Source organism: Phoxinus phoxinus (assembly GCF_949152265.1).
Source record: "Phoxinus phoxinus genome assembly, chromosome: 4".
Lineage (NCBI taxonomy): Eukaryota > Metazoa > Chordata > Actinopteri > Cypriniformes > Leuciscidae > Phoxinus > Phoxinus phoxinus.
In genome coordinates, this window is record NC_136879.1 from 9,377,989 (window position 1) to 9,396,826 (window position 18,838).

Genomic DNA, 18,838 nt, shown 5'->3' on the forward strand with positions numbered 1-18,838 from the left:
AATTCATTAAACAAACAATCACTGCGTAAGAGACACTCAGAGTAAAATTATAAAAAGAGAAGTATTTATTCTTGCAAGAATGTCTAGTACTATATAAATTACAAAGGTTTAATTGGCATCTTTATTTCAAACGACCCGACCGACCGCGACCCGAATATTATTAACAATATTTTTGGATGACTCGTAACCGCGGGTGACCGCAGGCACCCGCTCATTTTGGATCAACCCGCGCATCACTGATGTATATATAAAATCTGGGCATGAGGGTGGGACTAAGCATCAACAATCATTCCTGTTTGGCTCAGAGGAACAAACCTCATGGGTTTCTATGACGAATAAATACTGATCAAAACCTGATGACGCAATCACATTCACTACGGAGCCTCTGAATGTCCAAACGAGATTAAACATTAATATATGATACCACATGAAAGCCGCGAATCTCCTCTTTACGGGACTTTTTAAAGCGTACAGATTTGATTATTGGTTCAAACGTTATTAAACATTTAAAGAACAATAGTTATTTTTAGCCCCTGACGCCTGTATAGGTCTTTAAGGGTTAATGTGTATCAGCATTTCACATTCCTCACCTCTGTCCCATTCCGGCTTGAACCTGCCCCCTCCTTCTTGTTCTACTCCAACTGTGCATATAAAAACCTTTAAAGACACTGGCAAAAACAGATGAAAAGAAAAACCTGAACTAAACGTAACATTTTAGAGAAGAGGGATGGAACTATCTAGCTCATTGGTACTGGTTTTAGTCTTGGCTGTGTTGGTATTGGTCAGATGGAAAAGAAAGCCAAGTGGACGTTCTTTGCCCCCGGGGCCGCTGGCACTGCCACTGATTGGAAACTTGCCAATAATTGACAAGCGTGCACCCTTTAAAAGCTTCATGCAGGTAAGAGAGAACACAGCAAAATCCAATGGCAATGTGAAGCACTGAAAGTGCACTGAAACGCTGACACTGTTTTTCATGTTTAATACGGTAAAGCTGCTGCTTTAACCATCGGTGCTCTTCGCGTGTCGCTCAAAAAGAACAGAATTTTAAAAAATACAATTGTCAATGAAATTAATGCTATATTTTAGTTTGATAATGTTTTGTTATTTTCCTGTACTGGCGCATGCCTGTGACGTAAACGCATACGCGACGTCTTCACTGTCTAGCAGACTTTTGCGTTTTTACAGTTTTTACCCTTTAGACGGGAACGCGATGATGGAGCGTTTTTAAAGGGTTAGTTCACCCAAAAATGAAAATAATGTCATTAATGACTCACCCTCATGTCGTTCTAAGCCCGTAAGACCTCCGTTCATCTTCGGAACACAGTTTAAGATATTTTAGATTTAGTCCGAGAGCATTCTGTCCCTCCATTGAAAATGTATATACAGTATACTGTCCATGTCCATAAAGGTAATAAAAACATCATCACAGTAGTCCATGTGACATCAGTGGGTTAGTTAGAAGTTTTTGAAGCATCGAAAATACTTTTTGGTCCAAAAATAACACAAAATAAGACTTTATTTAGCATTGTATTCTCTCTCGGGTCTGTTGTCAATCCTTCACAGTTACGCTGATGGCGTAAGATGCTGATGACGTGTTATCTGGTGCGCCCGAGCTTCATTTATAGACTGAGGGAAACGCACCCTGTAAAAGTGTCTCATCCGCGACATGCACATTTATGCACCATTAAAAAAATGATATCCACGCAAACAATGTAGAATAGCTTGAATATAGCGTGCGTCTCCCTCAGACTGTAAACGAAGCTCGGGCGCACCAGATAACACGTCATCAGCGTCTTACGTCAGCAGCGTCACTGCGGAGATTCACAACAGACCCGGGAGAGAATACAATGCTGAATAAAGTCTTATTTTGTGTTATTTTTGGACCAAAAAGTATTTTCGATGCTTCAAAAACTTCTAACTAACCCACTGATGTCACATGGACTACTTTGATGATGTTTTTATTACCTTTCTGGACATGGACAGTATACTGTATATACATTTTCAATGGAGGGACAGAAATCTCTCGGACTAAATCTAAAATATCTTAAACTGTGTTCCGAATACGGGCTTAGAACGACATGAGGGTGAGTCATTAATGACATTATTTTCATTTTTGGGTGAACTAACCCTTTAAGATTTCCACTCTGGAGGGTGGTTTCACTTTTTTGTGTTTTTAAGCCCCAAACTGTGAAAAACTGTGTCAGCGTCTCTTTCACTTTCAGTGCTTCACATTGCCACCTAGCTGCCTGGAGTGCATACTACATTGAATATCACACACTTTTGCGTCACCATATGCACGCAGATTTCCCCCCCATAACACTCGTCTAAACGCAGAATAATAAGTGATAACGCAACGCCACTTTTGGGTTTTCTCTTCAGATCGTTTCCATGTAACCTGAGTTTATCTGAAACCAAAAGTGTTTTTATGTAGACACATAGACATCAAGAATCAGCCTGTGAAGCGCAACAATGGTGACAAATATAAAGCATGTTGCAGTGCATTCTGGGTTCCACCAATCAAAACTCATTCATGGTTCCCATCATGCATTGCTGCATGAATAAATAATTAGGTTAATTTTCTTGTTAATGTCCTTTATTCTTACTATTTTATTTTATTTCTGCTGTTTTTATGTGACTTTTTAGTTGTTTTCTAATGTGTAGCCTGCCTTCCAGAGGATAAATATTCACACACATTGTAATTCATTCATTGATTGATTCATTAATTCATTGTAATTCCTTACAAAATTAAAAATGTAAGGGTCAACAGCCCACAACACTGATCTCCATAATGGCGACTTAAAATTTGTGATTTTCTCCTTCTGTGATTCTGCTGGTTAACATCAGGTGTCTTCAATAATGCTCAATAATCACTCAATTTATAATTTAATTATCTCATTAACTTCAACACTGTTTCACTGTTACTTATAACACTGAGTGAGTGTGGATTATATGAACACTGAGCAGTGTTAATTTAACACTGGGGATTTTGCTGTGAAGGCTAGGACTTTGTGTCTGAATTGTATGTTTTAAATACAATTATGTTAGAAGTATCATAAGGATCGTTGCAGTATTATGTTATCCAAAGTGCAATCATCTGCACTAATGAATTAACTTGAAATTTTGAGCATTTTAAATTTGCTAACATTCTTTTTAGGGGTGGGAAAAAAAATCGATATTGCAATATATTGTTGTGGTCTCTGTCGCAATAAATAATCGATACACTAACGCCCAATATCGATATTTTATTACAACACAAAATTATCAATTTACCCGTTGTCACTACCCAATATCTACCATTCTGTTTGCGGGGGGCGCTGTTCGAGTAAATAGGGGTAAAGTGGCGCAAACAGCGGCCGGTGAAGAACACAGTACACGGTGCGAGTTCGGACACTCAGGAGGTCGTGAGATATTGCACACATTACGAGTCAGTTAAACTGATAATCATGTCAAAGCAGCTGGTACACGGCACGACTGTCTTGCACAAATTTTATCCCGAGCCGGCGGCAATCACGTGAGCATTCGCGCTAAACACAGAGACCGGAGCTTTCAATGTTGCAGGCAATAGCTTCAGATAGAAAAATGACAGAATGTGTGTGCAAATGATTTGTTGAAAAGCAGAGAACAGTAGCCATTCCGTTCAACATAAAAAACGAGAGAGAGAGAGTGTGTGTGTGTGTGTGTGATAGGGCTGTCAATCTTCCTCTATAATACTATTCGAATTTCATTCCTTATTTTATTTAATATTCGAATAATATTCAAATATTAAATGCTCAAATTCATCCTATTATTAATATTTGCGACATTACACAGGCTTGATTTGGTTGTTGTTACACGTTCTGTCCACTGGAGGGACAGCTAACATTACAATAAACATTTAAAAACGGGTGATCGCGATTTTTTTATTAACAATAAAACAGCGGAAAAAAATTAATGACTTTAATTTGGCAACTTTAATGGACATTTTTCCACTGATCAGTTGTCTGCTGTTGTGTCAGAGTTTCACAACTTTGTCAGTGATTGTTGCGCGGCTAGGAATCGTGTAGGCTACCATTGGCTCAAGCTCGTGAATAAAATCTTTAAATCCAGACCCCTGCGTGATGTTGATCGGTCTCATATATTTACAGATAAACCGTGTCAGTTTGTCTGTAATCGCATTTTGGCAGACATCTGGTAAGCCCCATGATGAAGAGAGAGGCAGAAAATAAGTCATTCTTGCCTGTTTTAGCAGCGGTTCCTTGGACTGATCGCCTAGTTTGTCAGGGTGTAGCGTTGTCAGATGTACCCTAATGGTGCGTTCACACCGGACGCGAATAGCGCGTCAGGCGCGAGTGATTTCAATGTTAAGTCAATGCAAAGACGCGCGAATGGACAGTGGTCAAGCGTATAACTAGACGCGGCAGGCTAGAATTTGCCGCGATATTCGCGTCCGGTGTGAACGCACAGTAAGGTTGCAAGTTGAGGAGTGATATTTCATTCAGATTTAGCATATTCTGCTAATTGCCAGTCTTCTTTATTTGTGATTTTCCCATTTATGATTTGAAATCCAAACACCTTCCACACATCGCTTCTCAAATTGTCAGGAGTGGTGATCTCCGTTTCCGTGGAGACATTCCTCGCCGCCATTATTGACAGTATTGTTATGACGATGCAGAGTGGATAACGCGCACAATTGTGTTACGATTAAAAAATGTATTGTTTATCAGACGAAGCAAAAGCATTTCATTTTCACATGCGTGTGTAAGCCAAGTTGGCGAGAAAGGCAAGATTGCATATTATTTTTAAAAAAAATTATAAAAAAAGCAATATTCGAATAGTAACTTCAGCATTCGAATAGTATTGATTTTTTAAATATTCAAATTATATTCGAATTTCGGAATTCGTTCCGACAGCCCTAGTGTGTGACAGTGTATGCGCACGCTGTACGCAAAGAAGACCCACCCGCTAGTTTCCACTATAAAGTGTGGAGACACTTCGGGTTTTACGAGACAGTCGACATAAAGGCACTGGACAAAGACCAGTAGGCAGTGAGTTATTATGCAAATGAATATTTCTTTGCACAATGTTGGAAATGTTGGCATTAATAAATGCATAAAATGTCCTTATTTCCTTCTTTTTCTTTTCAGTCACATATATCGTGATATATCGTTGATGAAATTTCTTCCAATATATTGAATATCGTAGATATCGCGAATCGTGATATTATCATATCGTGGACCACATATCGCCACAGAATTGAATCGTGAGGTACCTGTATCGTCCCACCCCTAATTCTTTTACACCTCTAGATGCTTAGCAATTTATACCTGTTGCTTTTACTGTACTGTATGATTCATTAGAATGTGTTCTACATGGGGGGAATCACACAAGAGAGACATACTGTAATGTGTACTGTTGGTGCTGCTCTATGACCAGGGTACAAACACTGAAAAATGGTAGCGAAGTAGGCACTGCCCCTGCACACATCAAACGTACTTCAATATAGGATCTGCATTCTAATCAACCCTGTCTTTGAAAATTAATTGTGCCGCTCCATCTAACTTTGGTGGCTTTTGTCTGCACCATAAAAGTATATAGATGTAAAGTCGCACAGTGAAGATATAAAGTTCATATTATTATATTATACTATTATATTATTATTACACTCAATAGTTTTTTTTTTATTATTACTATAATTTTTATAATGTGGGGTCTGATCAGGGAAATGTTCTCCAAATTCTTATATACACACTGGTAATATTTATCGATCATGGAGACAATCATGCCGATATACCATTAACGTACAGATGGTACTCAACCAGAATACGACTAAAATTGCGGTTGTGTATTTGCTGCCTTTGCCATCAATGAGGCTTTGGGAGACCATAAGACGTGATCTGGACAGCGGTCCGATGATAGCTCAGTGGACAACGCAACAGCACAAACTTCACGGAGCTTCAAGTGATGCGAGATCGAATCTCACTAGCCTTAGCTGACAGCGTTAAACGTTTTACCATTCTTGATGCTTAGATAGGTAACTGTTTATTGAAGTCAAGCATTTTGTTTAATTATCAATGGCACATTACAACATAAATTTGCTACATTCGAGTTGAGCCGCTGCACAGACGAGAAAACTGATGAAGGAAGATTATCAATTCAGCCGATCGCGTCAGAATATGAAAACGATGAAGCTATCTTTAATCTGCTAAATTATTGTTTTGTGAATCATTCACGAAATTTAGATGACTGACATTGATACCCGCAATAGCAAAGGAAGAAATTTTTAAAAACAGATCCTGGGCATTTCAAGGTTTAAATAAAGTGCAGTTTATTTATTTAAAACAGGGTTGCATCGAGTTAGAGTTTATTTTCGAAGTAAGAAACAGAATCTTATTCTTGCGACATTTTAAATCTGTATTACCAAATAAATTGCAGCTAAATAAACAATTAAAACAGTAGGCTAGTCTACAAAACGAAAATAGATCAAAGCAACATAAATTAAGATCATGCGTTTTTCTTTGCTTCTCTCTCACGCTGGATCTCTTTTATTTTAGTTTATTTAGTCTCCCTGCACTGCGCGCGCCGGGTCTCTCTCGACCCATCATACAGCTGATAATAGCCTACTGTATGTCGCTGTGTGTCATCCATACAAATCACGAAAAAAAAACTGTAACAAATGATTGAGTCTTTGTTGCTTCAAAGACACAGAATGCCTGGTTAAATTCACCGTACAATAAAACGAGGTGGATCGAGAATAAAAGCGCTCTGCATCTGCTGCTCACATGCATTCGTTTAGTTGGCAAGAACGCGTTTTGTCAATAGTTCATGTTTAGATAATGCCAGATTATTGACAAACACACTGCTCAAACATGTTAAAATTCTACAAAACTAGTTGAAACAAATGGATTGAACTTCAACTGAAAGTGTGTGTAAAACCCCTTTAAATAGGCTACAATACTACAATAGCCTATTTATAATTTAAGGGCCTACATTTGGACACATCGAGAGATTTATCTTTAAAAGTATTTTGCCTTTGCCTGGTCATCAGGCTCACTCTGCATATGAAAGACAGAACATTCAACACCTCCTGAACCCCCAACCCCCCACAGGCAATCCGAGTTTGAGACCGACTTAAAACAAAGAGAAGTCGCAATTCACACTTAATTCTAGACATTAGCATTAGGCTATAGTAATAAAGTGTTGATAATGAAAGAATTTAATTATTTAGGCTACATGTAGGCTAATATTTCTGTCAAAAGTTTATAACTAAACATTTAATTATTTAAATAATTGAAGAAATACAACGCTACCTCGGTTTGGGCCAGCTTTTTCCAAGCAAACCTAAATACAAACGCATGTTCATTTGTTCAAACGCATGTTCATTTGTTGTCATGAATACAATGTTCAACTCAATGTTGAATTCCACGGGGATCTTTGGATCCTTACAACCAGGGTGCGCGATTTGTGAATTATTATTATTTTTTATATATAAATCTCGAAGCACAGTGCTTCGTGCTGCTGCTAAACTAAATAACATTTATAGAATAATGATGAACGTCTCAGGTTACGTATGTAACCCTGGTTCCCTGAGAGGGAACGAGACGCTGCGTTGAGACGCGGTGGGAACGCCTTGCGTGATTGCGTCGTGAAGCACATCTAAAATCAGTCCAATGGAAACGGGAGACGTCATGGGCGGGTGACGTCACCGACCAGGAAGCTATAAAGCACTCCCGCGATCAGAGAACACTAGCTTTGAAAAAGCCTGAAGCAAGATGATCACAGGTATGCAGGGAGTATGGCAAAGCAACGCAGCGTCTCGTTCCCTCTCAGGGAACCAGGGTTACATACGTAACCTGAGACGTTCCCTTTCAAGGGAACTCGAGCTGCGTTGAGACGCGGTGGGAACCCTATACCCACGACGCCATATGACAAATGCCTGTACTGTATGAAGACCATGCGCACACTAGAAACAAGCCCCCTAGACCCTGGAGTGGAGTCTAGGTCCAAGTCATAAAAAATAGACAACTGTATGCGGTAAGGACATCCTGCCGCATTACAGATGTCGTGGAGAGAAACTCCTGAATTTAAAGCCATACTCCTAGTAGAGTGGGCCCGGACAGCCAAAGGTGAAGGCTGTCCAGCCGCTACATAAGCAAGTGAGATAGCCTCAACTACTCGCTTGCTCAATATCTGTCTTTAGCTTTTCCTGATTAAGGTGGAGGACAGAAGGCCTGCAGCACAAATGACCCGCAAATTGAGTAGGGACCTAGGAATACAACCCGGCCTAGGGTGAAGAAAGACTACCACCATACCAGGTGCAAATCCAAGTACGTGCAGGCCTCAGCCTCATGTACCACGGAGAAGATGAAATAAGGATCTCTCCTCAGAGATAACCCAGCAAAGAAACATACATTGCAGAAATCAAGTACTGTACCATAGGGCAGATAGCAAGATTCAGAAGGTGTTCTGCACACCAGGCAGAGAACAGTTTACATTTCAATTTTCAGTCTTCTCGTGGAGGGAGCTCTAGACTGGAGTAAGGTCTCCACGACCTCAGTCGAGAGACCTGAATCTGTGAGCTGGGCCCCCTCAGAGGCCGAGCCCACAGTATCCATGACTCCAGATGAGGGTAACTCCCGGGAGCAGAGATATCGGGAAATGCGTACAGGTGTAGCCTCGACCACACCTAATACATCGCATCCAGATCAAGCGGAGCTGGATGCGACAGGGATAACCACAAAGGCAAAGTTTTAACCGAAGTTCTCCCAAAGAAGCTCCACCACCTCGGGGTGAAGTCCTCAGCCCCTGCCTCAACAGGATATCTGCTCTGATATACGAGACCATCAGTGTGTTGTCCGGAAGGACAGGCACATGGTGACCTCTCGGTTCTGACAGGAAGTATTGAGATTCTCGGAATACCGCCATCACTTCTAGCCAATTATGTGCCAAAAGGAGATGGTCCTGCCAAAGACCCTTCGCCGAGTGACCACTCATGATCACCCCCCACTTGTGAGGGAAGCATCCGTCGATAGCATAAGCGTCAACAAGAAGCCCCCGACACTGGGCCTGGGCGAGAAACCAAGGTTCTTTCACATGACCGAGGCACGTAGGCATAGCCGCGTGACCTTGATCATGCGAAAACGGATTTCCCCTCGGAGAAAACCCCTTGGTCCTGAGCCACCACTGCAGGGGTCTCATGTACAGAAGGCCAAAAGTAATTACGTTGGACGCAGCTGCCACAAGACCCAACAGTCTGAAACTGTTCCACAGTGAGTGACTGGCCTAGTTTTACCCCATTTACGGCGAATCATTTATAACACCTGGAAAAGTGGTCCTCTGAGCTGGGAGGAGCACACTCTTCTTGGCGTTGAGTCGCAACCCCAACATCTTAAATGAGACAGAACGACATCTCGATGCCGAACTGCTATCTGCTCAAATTGAGCTAGGATCAACCAATCGTCGATAGTATAATACGCAAATGCGCTGGAGTCTCAGAGGAGCCAGAGCTGCATCCACGCATATTGTAAAGGTGTGGGGTGATAAACCTAGGCCGAACGGAAGAACCCGATATTGGTATGCTTCGCCCCCGAAAGCAAACCTCAGGAACCTCCTGTGATGAGGATGGATAGATAAGCGTCCTTCACGTCTATTGTGACAGACCAGTCCTCGGGCTGAATCTGTGACACAATCATATTAGCGTAAGCATACTATGAACATGAGATTCTGAAACCTGCCGTTTAATTGACGCAGGTCTAGAATAGGACGCAACCCCTCATCCTCATTCGGAACAATGAAGAAGCGGCTGTAAAACCGTGACTGTCTGCTGGGAGGAGGAACCCCTTCTATAGCTCCTTTTTGCAAAAGTGTCAGCACTTCCTGCTCCATAACCAGAGCCTGCTCGAGGTCCAACACTGTGGGGAGGACCCCTAGAAATCTGGGCGGACGAGAACCGAACTGAATTCTGAACCCTTTTCTATAGTGTGCAGGACCCACTGAGAAATATGTGGCAGTAGTTTCCACGCTGCCAGAAATTCTGCTAAGGGCACCAGTCTCTCGAGACTGGCCTCTGGATTTGGTTGAACAGTCACTTCAGTGCCCTGAAGCGGCGAACCGGCAGGGAACAACCGAACTGACCGTTCTACGACCCTCCTCGGAGGATCGTTTGGGGACGCTGACACCTCGGTGCCCTGAACGGAGGACCGGCAGGGAACAACCGAACTGGCAGCGCTGCGACCCTCCTCAAAGAGTCGCACCCCAGAGGTCGCCGAGGAGAAGCGATTTCTCAAAACCGTCCCTGCCCCGGAGGAACCTTCAGAAGCCTGATAGCCTCAGCGTCAGGACTTCTTGTCTAAGTTTTATTAGAGATAACGACAGTCCTCAGATCTTGCCTACCTCTAACTATCTTAGCTCCAACGACCCTCCTCGGAGGATCGTTGGAAAGAGCAGGCACCTCGGTGCCCTGAAACGGCGAACCGGCAGGGAAACCGAACTGACTGCTCTACGACCCACCTCGGAGGATCGTTTGGGGACGCTGACACCTCGGTGCCCTGAACGGAGGACCGGCAGGGAACAACCGAACTGGCAGCGCTGCGACCCTCCTCAGAGAGTCGCACCCCAGAGGGCGCCGGGGAGAAACGATTTCTCAAAACCGTTCCTGCCCCGGAGGAACCCTCAGAAGCCTGATAGCCTCAGCGTCAGGACTTCTCTTCTAAGTTTCATTAGAGATAACGACAGTCCTCAGATCTTGCCTACCTCTAACTATCTTAGCTCCAACGACCCTCCTCGGAGGATCGTTGGAAAGAGCAGGCACCTCGGTGCCCTGAAACGGCGAACCGGCCGGGAAACCGAACTGACTGCTCTACGACCCTCCTCGGAGGATCGTTTGGGGACGCTGACACCTCGGTGTCCTGAAACGGTGAACCGGCAGGAGAACCGAACTGGCAGCGTTGCGACCCTCCTCAGAGAGTCGCACCCCAGAGGGCGCCGAGGAGAAACGATTTCTCAAAACCGTCCCTACCCCGGAGGGGACCACCCTCAGAAGCCTGCAGCCTCAGCGTCAGGGCTTCTTCTTCCAAGCTATATTAGAGATAAAACAGTTCTCAGATCTTGCATATCTCTAACTGGCTAGACAGCGACCGCCACCCAGGTCCCTCTCGATTGTGGATGAGCCCGAATGGCGACGCTCTAATTTGCAGCACTTTAAGCTGCGAGGAGCTTTAGGCTGAGACTGCTCCCGCCCAGCAGTCTCAGGAACATTAGATCGGTGAGGAAGACACCTCTGGAACGCCGCTGGATAGAATATATCTTCATTTTGTTGAAAGCGAAGCGTTCAGAGAACAGACATATATATATTATTATTATTTTATTTTTTCCTTTATTTTTCTTAACATCAGAAAAACTTATATATATATATATATATATCACTCCGTGGCCACCAGCAGGAAAACAACCGAACTGGCAGCGCTGCGACCCTCCTCAGAGATTCGCCCCTCACATACATCCATGTCCTTATATAGTTTACCCACCAATGCTGCCTAATAATATTTATCTATTATTTATGATGGCTGGTGGAAAACGTCGGGGAAATGATGACGCCGACTCGGGAGAGAGATAGCTAGTAAGCGTCTCTTTAACCCGAGGCACTGTCATACTATGACATTTAATACTCAAAACATTACTTTAGTAGAAGTTTTGGGGATAAACACATAAAATAGAAACCGGTTTATTCCACGATCTCAACTCCTCAGTGTAGAGATAGGAAAAAACGGCAATCCCCGACGAGGAGGCTGAGATATAGAGATTTAATTATATTCTCACACTCATAATGTTCAGTTGGCCAGAAAACATTTAACTTGGCAATCAGCACAAAATAAAACCTCCTTTTATAAGCTCCTCTTTATACAACAGAGTTATGAGCTGACTTATTTATTTATTCATTGAAAACTCACACACATCTGCTTTATTCATATATATAGGCTATATATAGATAGGCTATAGCCTACACATATATTGTTTTTAAACACTAACGATCACCAATTCCTCGGAACTGGAGATCGCAGCACGAGAGTCTCATCGCGGGGAAAAGAAAACGCAGCGCGTGCTTCTCCCCGAGATAAGCCACTGGATTTAACACGTGAAGGCAGAGATAGGCGCGCCCGTCTCAAACCTCGCTGTTAGATCCATTTGCGCTCCCCAAGATGCGCGTCGCCGTTGTGCCTCGGCAGCAGCGGGACTCGCGCCTCGGGAAGCGCGCACCGAATCGTTCTCCTCGAAGAACGCCCGGCGGGAGCGAGGTGATTAACAGACAACCTCTCGCAACTCAGTCAGCCCCCTCGAGAACTGACTGGGTATGCTCTACTCCCAAACAAGCAACGCAAAGCTGATGCGCGTCCCCAACCGAGATAACACGAGGGTAGGGAACAACACAACGTTTTGAATTCTTGTTTCTTCATAATATATATCTAGATACTGAGACAGACAACAATAAATAGACATGGACAGACAGAGAGCGCTTGCTGAAGGCAACAAAGCTAGTGTTCTCTGATCGCGGGAGTGCTTTATAGCTTCCTGGTCGGTGACGTCACCCGCCCATGACGTCTCCCGTTTCCATTGGACTGATTTTAGATGTGCTTCACGACGCAATCACGCAAGGCGTTCCCACCGCGTCTCAACGCAGCTCGAGTTCCCTTGAAAGGGAACTTAAATGAAACAATATCGCAACATTTCAAAAAATAAATGATCCGATCTGTTTTTACAATTTAATTCAAGGCGATTTAGCCTAGACTACATTTAATTATAGCGAGATTTTCACCCTTGTCCGTTCCTCATTGGGAAGCGCTCACATAATAGCTAGTTTGAGTAGATCCTCTGCACCTCTCGGTTTCATACGGATTACCTAATAGGATAACATTTATTAAATATTTAGACATTTAAAGGCTTTAGACATAGTCGATTTCTTATCGTGACTGAGCGGAGGCAAGTGGCTTTCGGTTCATTTTTGTGATGCGCCGTTCCCGGAGACAGAGACGACATGCAGATAAACTTTTGTCGTTAGCCTAATATGAATAAAAGTTTACAGTTTTGAACGATGTAGGCTACTCTACTCTGATCTGTATGACTAAAAAACTACGGAGTAGCCTATTAGAGCCTAAGTTATTTTAGCTGTCTGTTATGAGAAAAATAAATCCAAACGAACGCGCCGCCACGTCTGCCGAACACTATTCAACATGCCAGAATAAAACCCGACTTTAGAACAATGGATAGCGCCACTCGGCGTGGTGTGCCAAAATACTTAATTATAAACTTCAATATTTCATTCAAAATAATCTCAAAACGCTTTGTGACATTTTGAAAGCCGTGCATGCATTAAGGGAATGTTACCATGAACGTAACTGAAACTGGTTCTGATTTTATTGTTTGTCGTTTAAACGTGCCTGTTGCATATCTTTATTTTATATATTTTAAATGGTCTATTGGTGAAGTAATTTATAGCATTGATTACTGTGGAGGGAGGATTCAAATAATTCAGCAGAAGCAGGGATGTTTAGACCAGAAGGAAATCCCCGTCCCCCTGGCAAATCGCACCTTGCTTAAAAAAACATGTTTTTACAAACTCTTAATAGGCTAGGAACCAAAAAAAAAAGGCTATCCTGTATAAAAAAAATGTTTTGTTTGTTTGATTGTCTGCATTATTAATAGGCTATGACATGCATTAATAGGCTAATATAAAATGTACAATAGTCTATGTTTGTTCGGGATTTGAACCCGTGTCATCCAAATGATCGATACGTAGTTCTACCACTTGGCCATGAATTTACTCACAGTTTCTCCAGAGAAGCGCTCATCATTCGTCTCATTCCTCAATAGAATAGTAAACAAATAATCAGCTTCATTGCACCCAATTTATTTTTGTTTGTTATTTTTGTTATTATTTTATTATTTTATCACGCTGCTCCCAACGGGCAATAGGCTTATGTCGCCCACTAACGTCAAGGCGTAGGCTACAATATGAAATAAAGGCTACATTGTTCTTGTCTCTATTTTTAAATTATGATTCTATTTTTCTGTCCTAAACAATGTTCTATAGTAGCCTATTTCATCTGTTAATTGACATTAACCCCGCTTACATTTCAAAATACGGCAATAGCTGCTGTTTTGCACAATGTCCCTCTGCGCCACCTGGCGGTCATTTCGCGAATGACTTTGAAATGCGACTGGATTATTTTTGCCGCGGTAGTTTTGCCGCGCCAGCCACCGCGGCGGTAATAGGCATTCTGGTTGAGTACCATCTGTATATGACATCACTGATAGATTTATAGTTTAATTGAATTGCATATTTTCTGTATATTTTATAATTTTTTTCCTAGCAAGGCAGAAAGGTGTGCCAAAATACACTGGTCCGGGGTCTTGTCTGATCTCATCTAGGGCTCCATGTTATTTAGCAATGCTACAGAGCAAGTCCTCATAAATGCTTCTAATGTCTGCAACGTATAAGTCTGCTGAACCAAAATCCACATTAGCCCCACCCCTAAGCGGACAATGAGGAGAAACAATATTGTATTTGTTGAGATCAGAGAGTAGTCTATTTACAAACATGAACCTGTCCCAGTCCTTCAGATGAGACATTAAACTGAGGTTCTGACTCTCTGTGGTGATTAAAAATCCCAGGATGTCCTTTGGAAAAAGAGTAGGGGTTTAACCCTGGCATCCTAGCCAAATTTACCCATTGGCCTCTGTCCATCATGGCCTCCTAATCATCTCCATATAAATACTGATTGGCTCTATCCCAGCTAACAGATTTTTGTTAACAGAACGTTCCCATGGTGGTAATGTAAAATAAACCAATCATTCATCAACATCTAAACCTCTGTTAGTTCTCAATAATAACTTCTGTAGACGTATGTGTCACCGGGTGACGAAGACGGGACCAAAAATACCAACGCATGTCTCCGGGGTAACACCAGGCCGGTTTCCGTTCGCCGTCATGGCCGATCTGAAACGTAAACAAGGGAAATTAGCGGCAGCTGCAGCAAATCGGCGGTGATTATGGGGGTGATTATGACAGGCATGTCAGAGTGGATATAAAAGCAGAGCTTGGAGGATCTAAAAGAGGAGGTGGTTCGGGAAACGAGATAGAACGCGAAGGGCAAGCCTGAAGAGAGCGAGTGAGCGCGACTATCGGAGCTATTCAATTCAATTCAATTCAAGTTTATTTGTATAGCGCTTTTCACAATACATATTGTTTCAAAGCAGCTTTACAGAAAATGCATTTCAAAAATATACATACAAAAATACAGTTAGTTAATCATAAAATTTAGGGCAGTTTACAGAAACATCCTCTGATGCACAACCTTGGACACATCATCAGTGTTGTTTCCAGGAGTCACTGGGTGTTTCGGGTCTTACAACAGACACCCTCGTCCAGGCGACCCGACCGAGGCTGATCAGACCCCGGCCTGTGTCCAAGTGGCATTCTACTGCCCCCACTGCTCTCCCCTCTTTAACCAGAGCCATCTGGATGCTTTTTCCGCTGCCTCCACGTTGTTGCCTATGGCTCTTCTTCGGTTAGCACCTGTTATGCCCAGCGCACCGTAGGCCTTGTTGAGGGAGTAACTGGCGAATCCCCTACTGCCGACCTCTACTGGCATACACCTGGTCCTCCATCCGTTTCTCCGACAATCCTCCACCAGTTCTTGGTATTTCTCCCTTTTTCTCTCTTGAGCTTCCTCCATCCTCTCCTCCCAGGGCACTGTCAGCTCTAACAAGATCAGGTGTTTTGTGGCCTCAGAGACCAAGATGATGTCAGGTCTCAATTTGGACTGGGTGATGCGTGTTGGGATTTTCAGTTGCCTTTCCAGGTCGACTGTCATCACCCAGTCTCGGGCCGTGGAGAGCAAACCTACAGAGCAGTTTTTAGATTTTTTCTCTGGCTTTTGTCCTTCCTTGATGAAGTGAATGGCCTTGGCTGTAGCTTGGGTGTATCGGCTGTCCTTGATCCCCTTGCTGATTGCCTCAGCGATGGATTTGAGGACCTGGTCGTGCCTCCATCGATACCGGCCCTCGCCCAGCGCCTTGGAGCAGCTGCTCAGGATGTGTTCTAATGTCCCTATTTTGGAACAAAGAGGGCATGCAGGTGTTTCTATTTTGCCCCATGTGCACAGGTTGGATGGACTTGGGAGTACATCATAGACCCCCTGAATCAAGAACTTGATTCTCTGGGGGTTCCACTTCCAGATTTCCTTCCAGGTGACACTCCTCTCCATCGCCTGCTCCCACTTCATCCAGGCGCCTTGCTGACGCATGGCCACTGTTCTGCTGGTTCGCTCTTCCTCGACTGAAGCTCGCACCTCCTCCTGTACCAGTCTCTGCCTCTCCTTTCCGCTGGCAGAGTCATATCGTGTTGCTGTTAGACTCCCAAGTCCGGCTCTGCCTTGCGCCACTGTTCCAAGGATGGCCTTGTGCTTGAGCCGCGTCTCTGCCTGCTGGACTGCCTCGGCTGCCCTCCACTTCCTCCCTGTCCTCACAACAATCCCTGCACCGGACACTTTGGCATCTCTAGATCCAGAGTACTGCAGGTGTTCCCGTGTCCGTGCAACGATGAACTCCTCCCTGACTGAGCTAAAAGGAAGCCTGAGCTTGTTGGTGTTCCCATATAGCCCGATGTTACTTAGGCTACGTGGCAGGCCCAACCATCTGCGCAGATAGCTGCTCACCTTTTGCTCAAAGCCTTCCACCACTGTCATGGGGACCTCATAGATAAGCAGAGGCCAGAGGATTCTTGGGAGGATTCCATGCTGGTAGACCCAGGCCTTGAATCTTCCAGGGAGCCCAGACTTATCCACTGTTCTCAACCATCCCTCCAGGTCAGCACCGGTTGCCTTGATGGAGTCTCTGTCGTTCAGGCTACAGTTGAAGACCTTCCCAAGGCTCTTCACTGGTCTCTCAGTGACTGACGGGATCTGGTGTTCTCCCAGCCTGAAGCGGAATCTGTCTGTAACCTTCCCCTTCTTTAGGACCAGAGACCTGGACTTTGCAGGTTTGAAGCTCATGCGTGCCCATGACATGAGTCTCTCCAACCCCTGGAGGATCCACCTGGCTCCTGGTACCGCAGTTGTTGTCACTGTGAGGTCGTCCATGAATGCTCTTATAGGAGGTTGCCTAACATATCGCCGGCGTTGGGTCGTCTCTTCACAGGCGTCGAGTTGTCTCATCACAGGCGTTGGGGCATCTGAAGTCTCCATGAGAGGCTGGATACATAACTGGAGCTGACGAACTCTATTTGAGTTATCTCGGGACAGGCGTCCCGAGATAACAACAAAAAAGGCAGATGGGAAATAATTAGCATAGCTGCTGTTCATAATATGAATGCATTTGATCTGATTTAACTGTAGTATAAAAGGTATGAGATGCATCATGTGAATGCTTGGCTAAAGAGATGCGTCTTTAATCTAGTTTTAAACTGGGAGAGCGAGTCTGAGCCTCGGACAATATTCCAGAGTTTAGGAGCTAGATGTGAAAACGCCCTCCCTCCTTTAGTGGACTTAGATATCCTAGGTACGACCAGAAGCCTCGAATTTAGCGATCTTAAAGAGCGCGATGGATTATATGGCGATAGAAGATCTCTTAAATACACAGGAGCTAAACCATTTAGGGCTTTATAGGTCAGTAACAATACTTTGTAATTGATACGGAACTTAATAGGTAATGTAGCAATACTGACTTTGAGTATAACTTGGGGAAATTAGCACTCAAATGGGAAATTAAATAATCATGGTTTTGATGAATATTATTTGCATACGCTCTAAAATGGTTCTAAATATGGGCTTGTACCGCCTTGAACCGATATGAATATGTATCCGATTTACTCGTGATACTAATTCATACAGGGAAGGGGAATGATTTTAATCAGTCGTACTTGGAAATACAACTTTAACCACTAATGCGTATACATATAATATTTACCTCCACACTTCGATCCGTCTAGCTCTTGGCAAGCAAGATTACATCCATATGGCCATAATGGATACAACTTACTCTTCAAGAGATCAGATCTGGAATATGTAAACTATGCAATGTTTAAAAGTGTGGTAGAGCGTTTTTAAATGGTAGCATAGAAAATCTGATTTTCAGGGATTTCAGATTATGGATTCATAAAACAGAAATTCAGACGAAGATTAAAATGAAGTTTAATAAAAGACACTTTAAAAGTACGTAGGTTACACGATCAAGAGTATAACAATATGCATAAACAAAACAAATGATTATAAAACGATTACGTAGCGTGTATATATAATAACACGATATTAACCAAAGAGATGGAGAGAGAGAGAGAGATATGAGAGAGGTGAGAGAGAGAGATTACACAGTTTAAGGAATACTTTCATTAATCAAGAGACCGGAGGATTTCTCAGACAACCTTAACTAGCTTTGTTTCAAGATCAGATTCAGAATTAGCCTACTGTGTTGTCGTTGGAAAGTCGTCTGGTGCTCGTGTTGTTTCTTTTGGAGCCTCGAGGGTTTCCGGGATGCGTCACGTGGTTGGTTTTGCGCAGAGTGGAGACGCTAAGCTTTCGCTCGTTAAAACGCTGGATCAAGGAAGTAGCTTTAAAACTTGTATAAAAATAAAGACTTAGTCTTAGAAACGGAAAGTAAACGGAGAGCAAGGCTCTCTTGAAGCGGGGTTAAAGCTAAGAGTTAGAGAGACTAGCCGTCAGACTAGAATCAGAGACTAGAGTGGTAAACTAGAATTGAAGAGCGGAAGACGAAGAGAAAGAACCGAGCTTCTTGGCTCGTCTCCAAAATATGAATGAAACCGGAGCACGCCCATTCTGAGTCTGGGAGCCAATCACGAGTGGGGATTCTG

At 43.4% G+C, this 18,838-nt stretch overlaps 1 protein-coding gene across 2 annotated transcripts in view; it reads left to right on the forward strand.

The window, feature by feature from the left end:
* The first annotated feature begins 635 nt into the window (after nucleotides 1-635).
* Nucleotides 636-18,838, forward strand: part of LOC306997276 (cytochrome P450 2G1-like) — a 55,520-nt gene continuing 37,317 nt past the window's right edge. Inside the window, exon 1 of one of the 2 annotated variants that reach the window (XM_079610503.1) lies at nucleotides 636-898. In XM_079610503.1, coding sequence (XP_079466629.1) covers nucleotides 728-898 — 171 coding nt within the window. In that variant the 5' untranslated portion in view covers nucleotides 636-727. The remainder of the gene's footprint in view (nucleotides 899-18,838) is intronic. The other variant, XM_079610502.1, reaches the window with a different exon arrangement.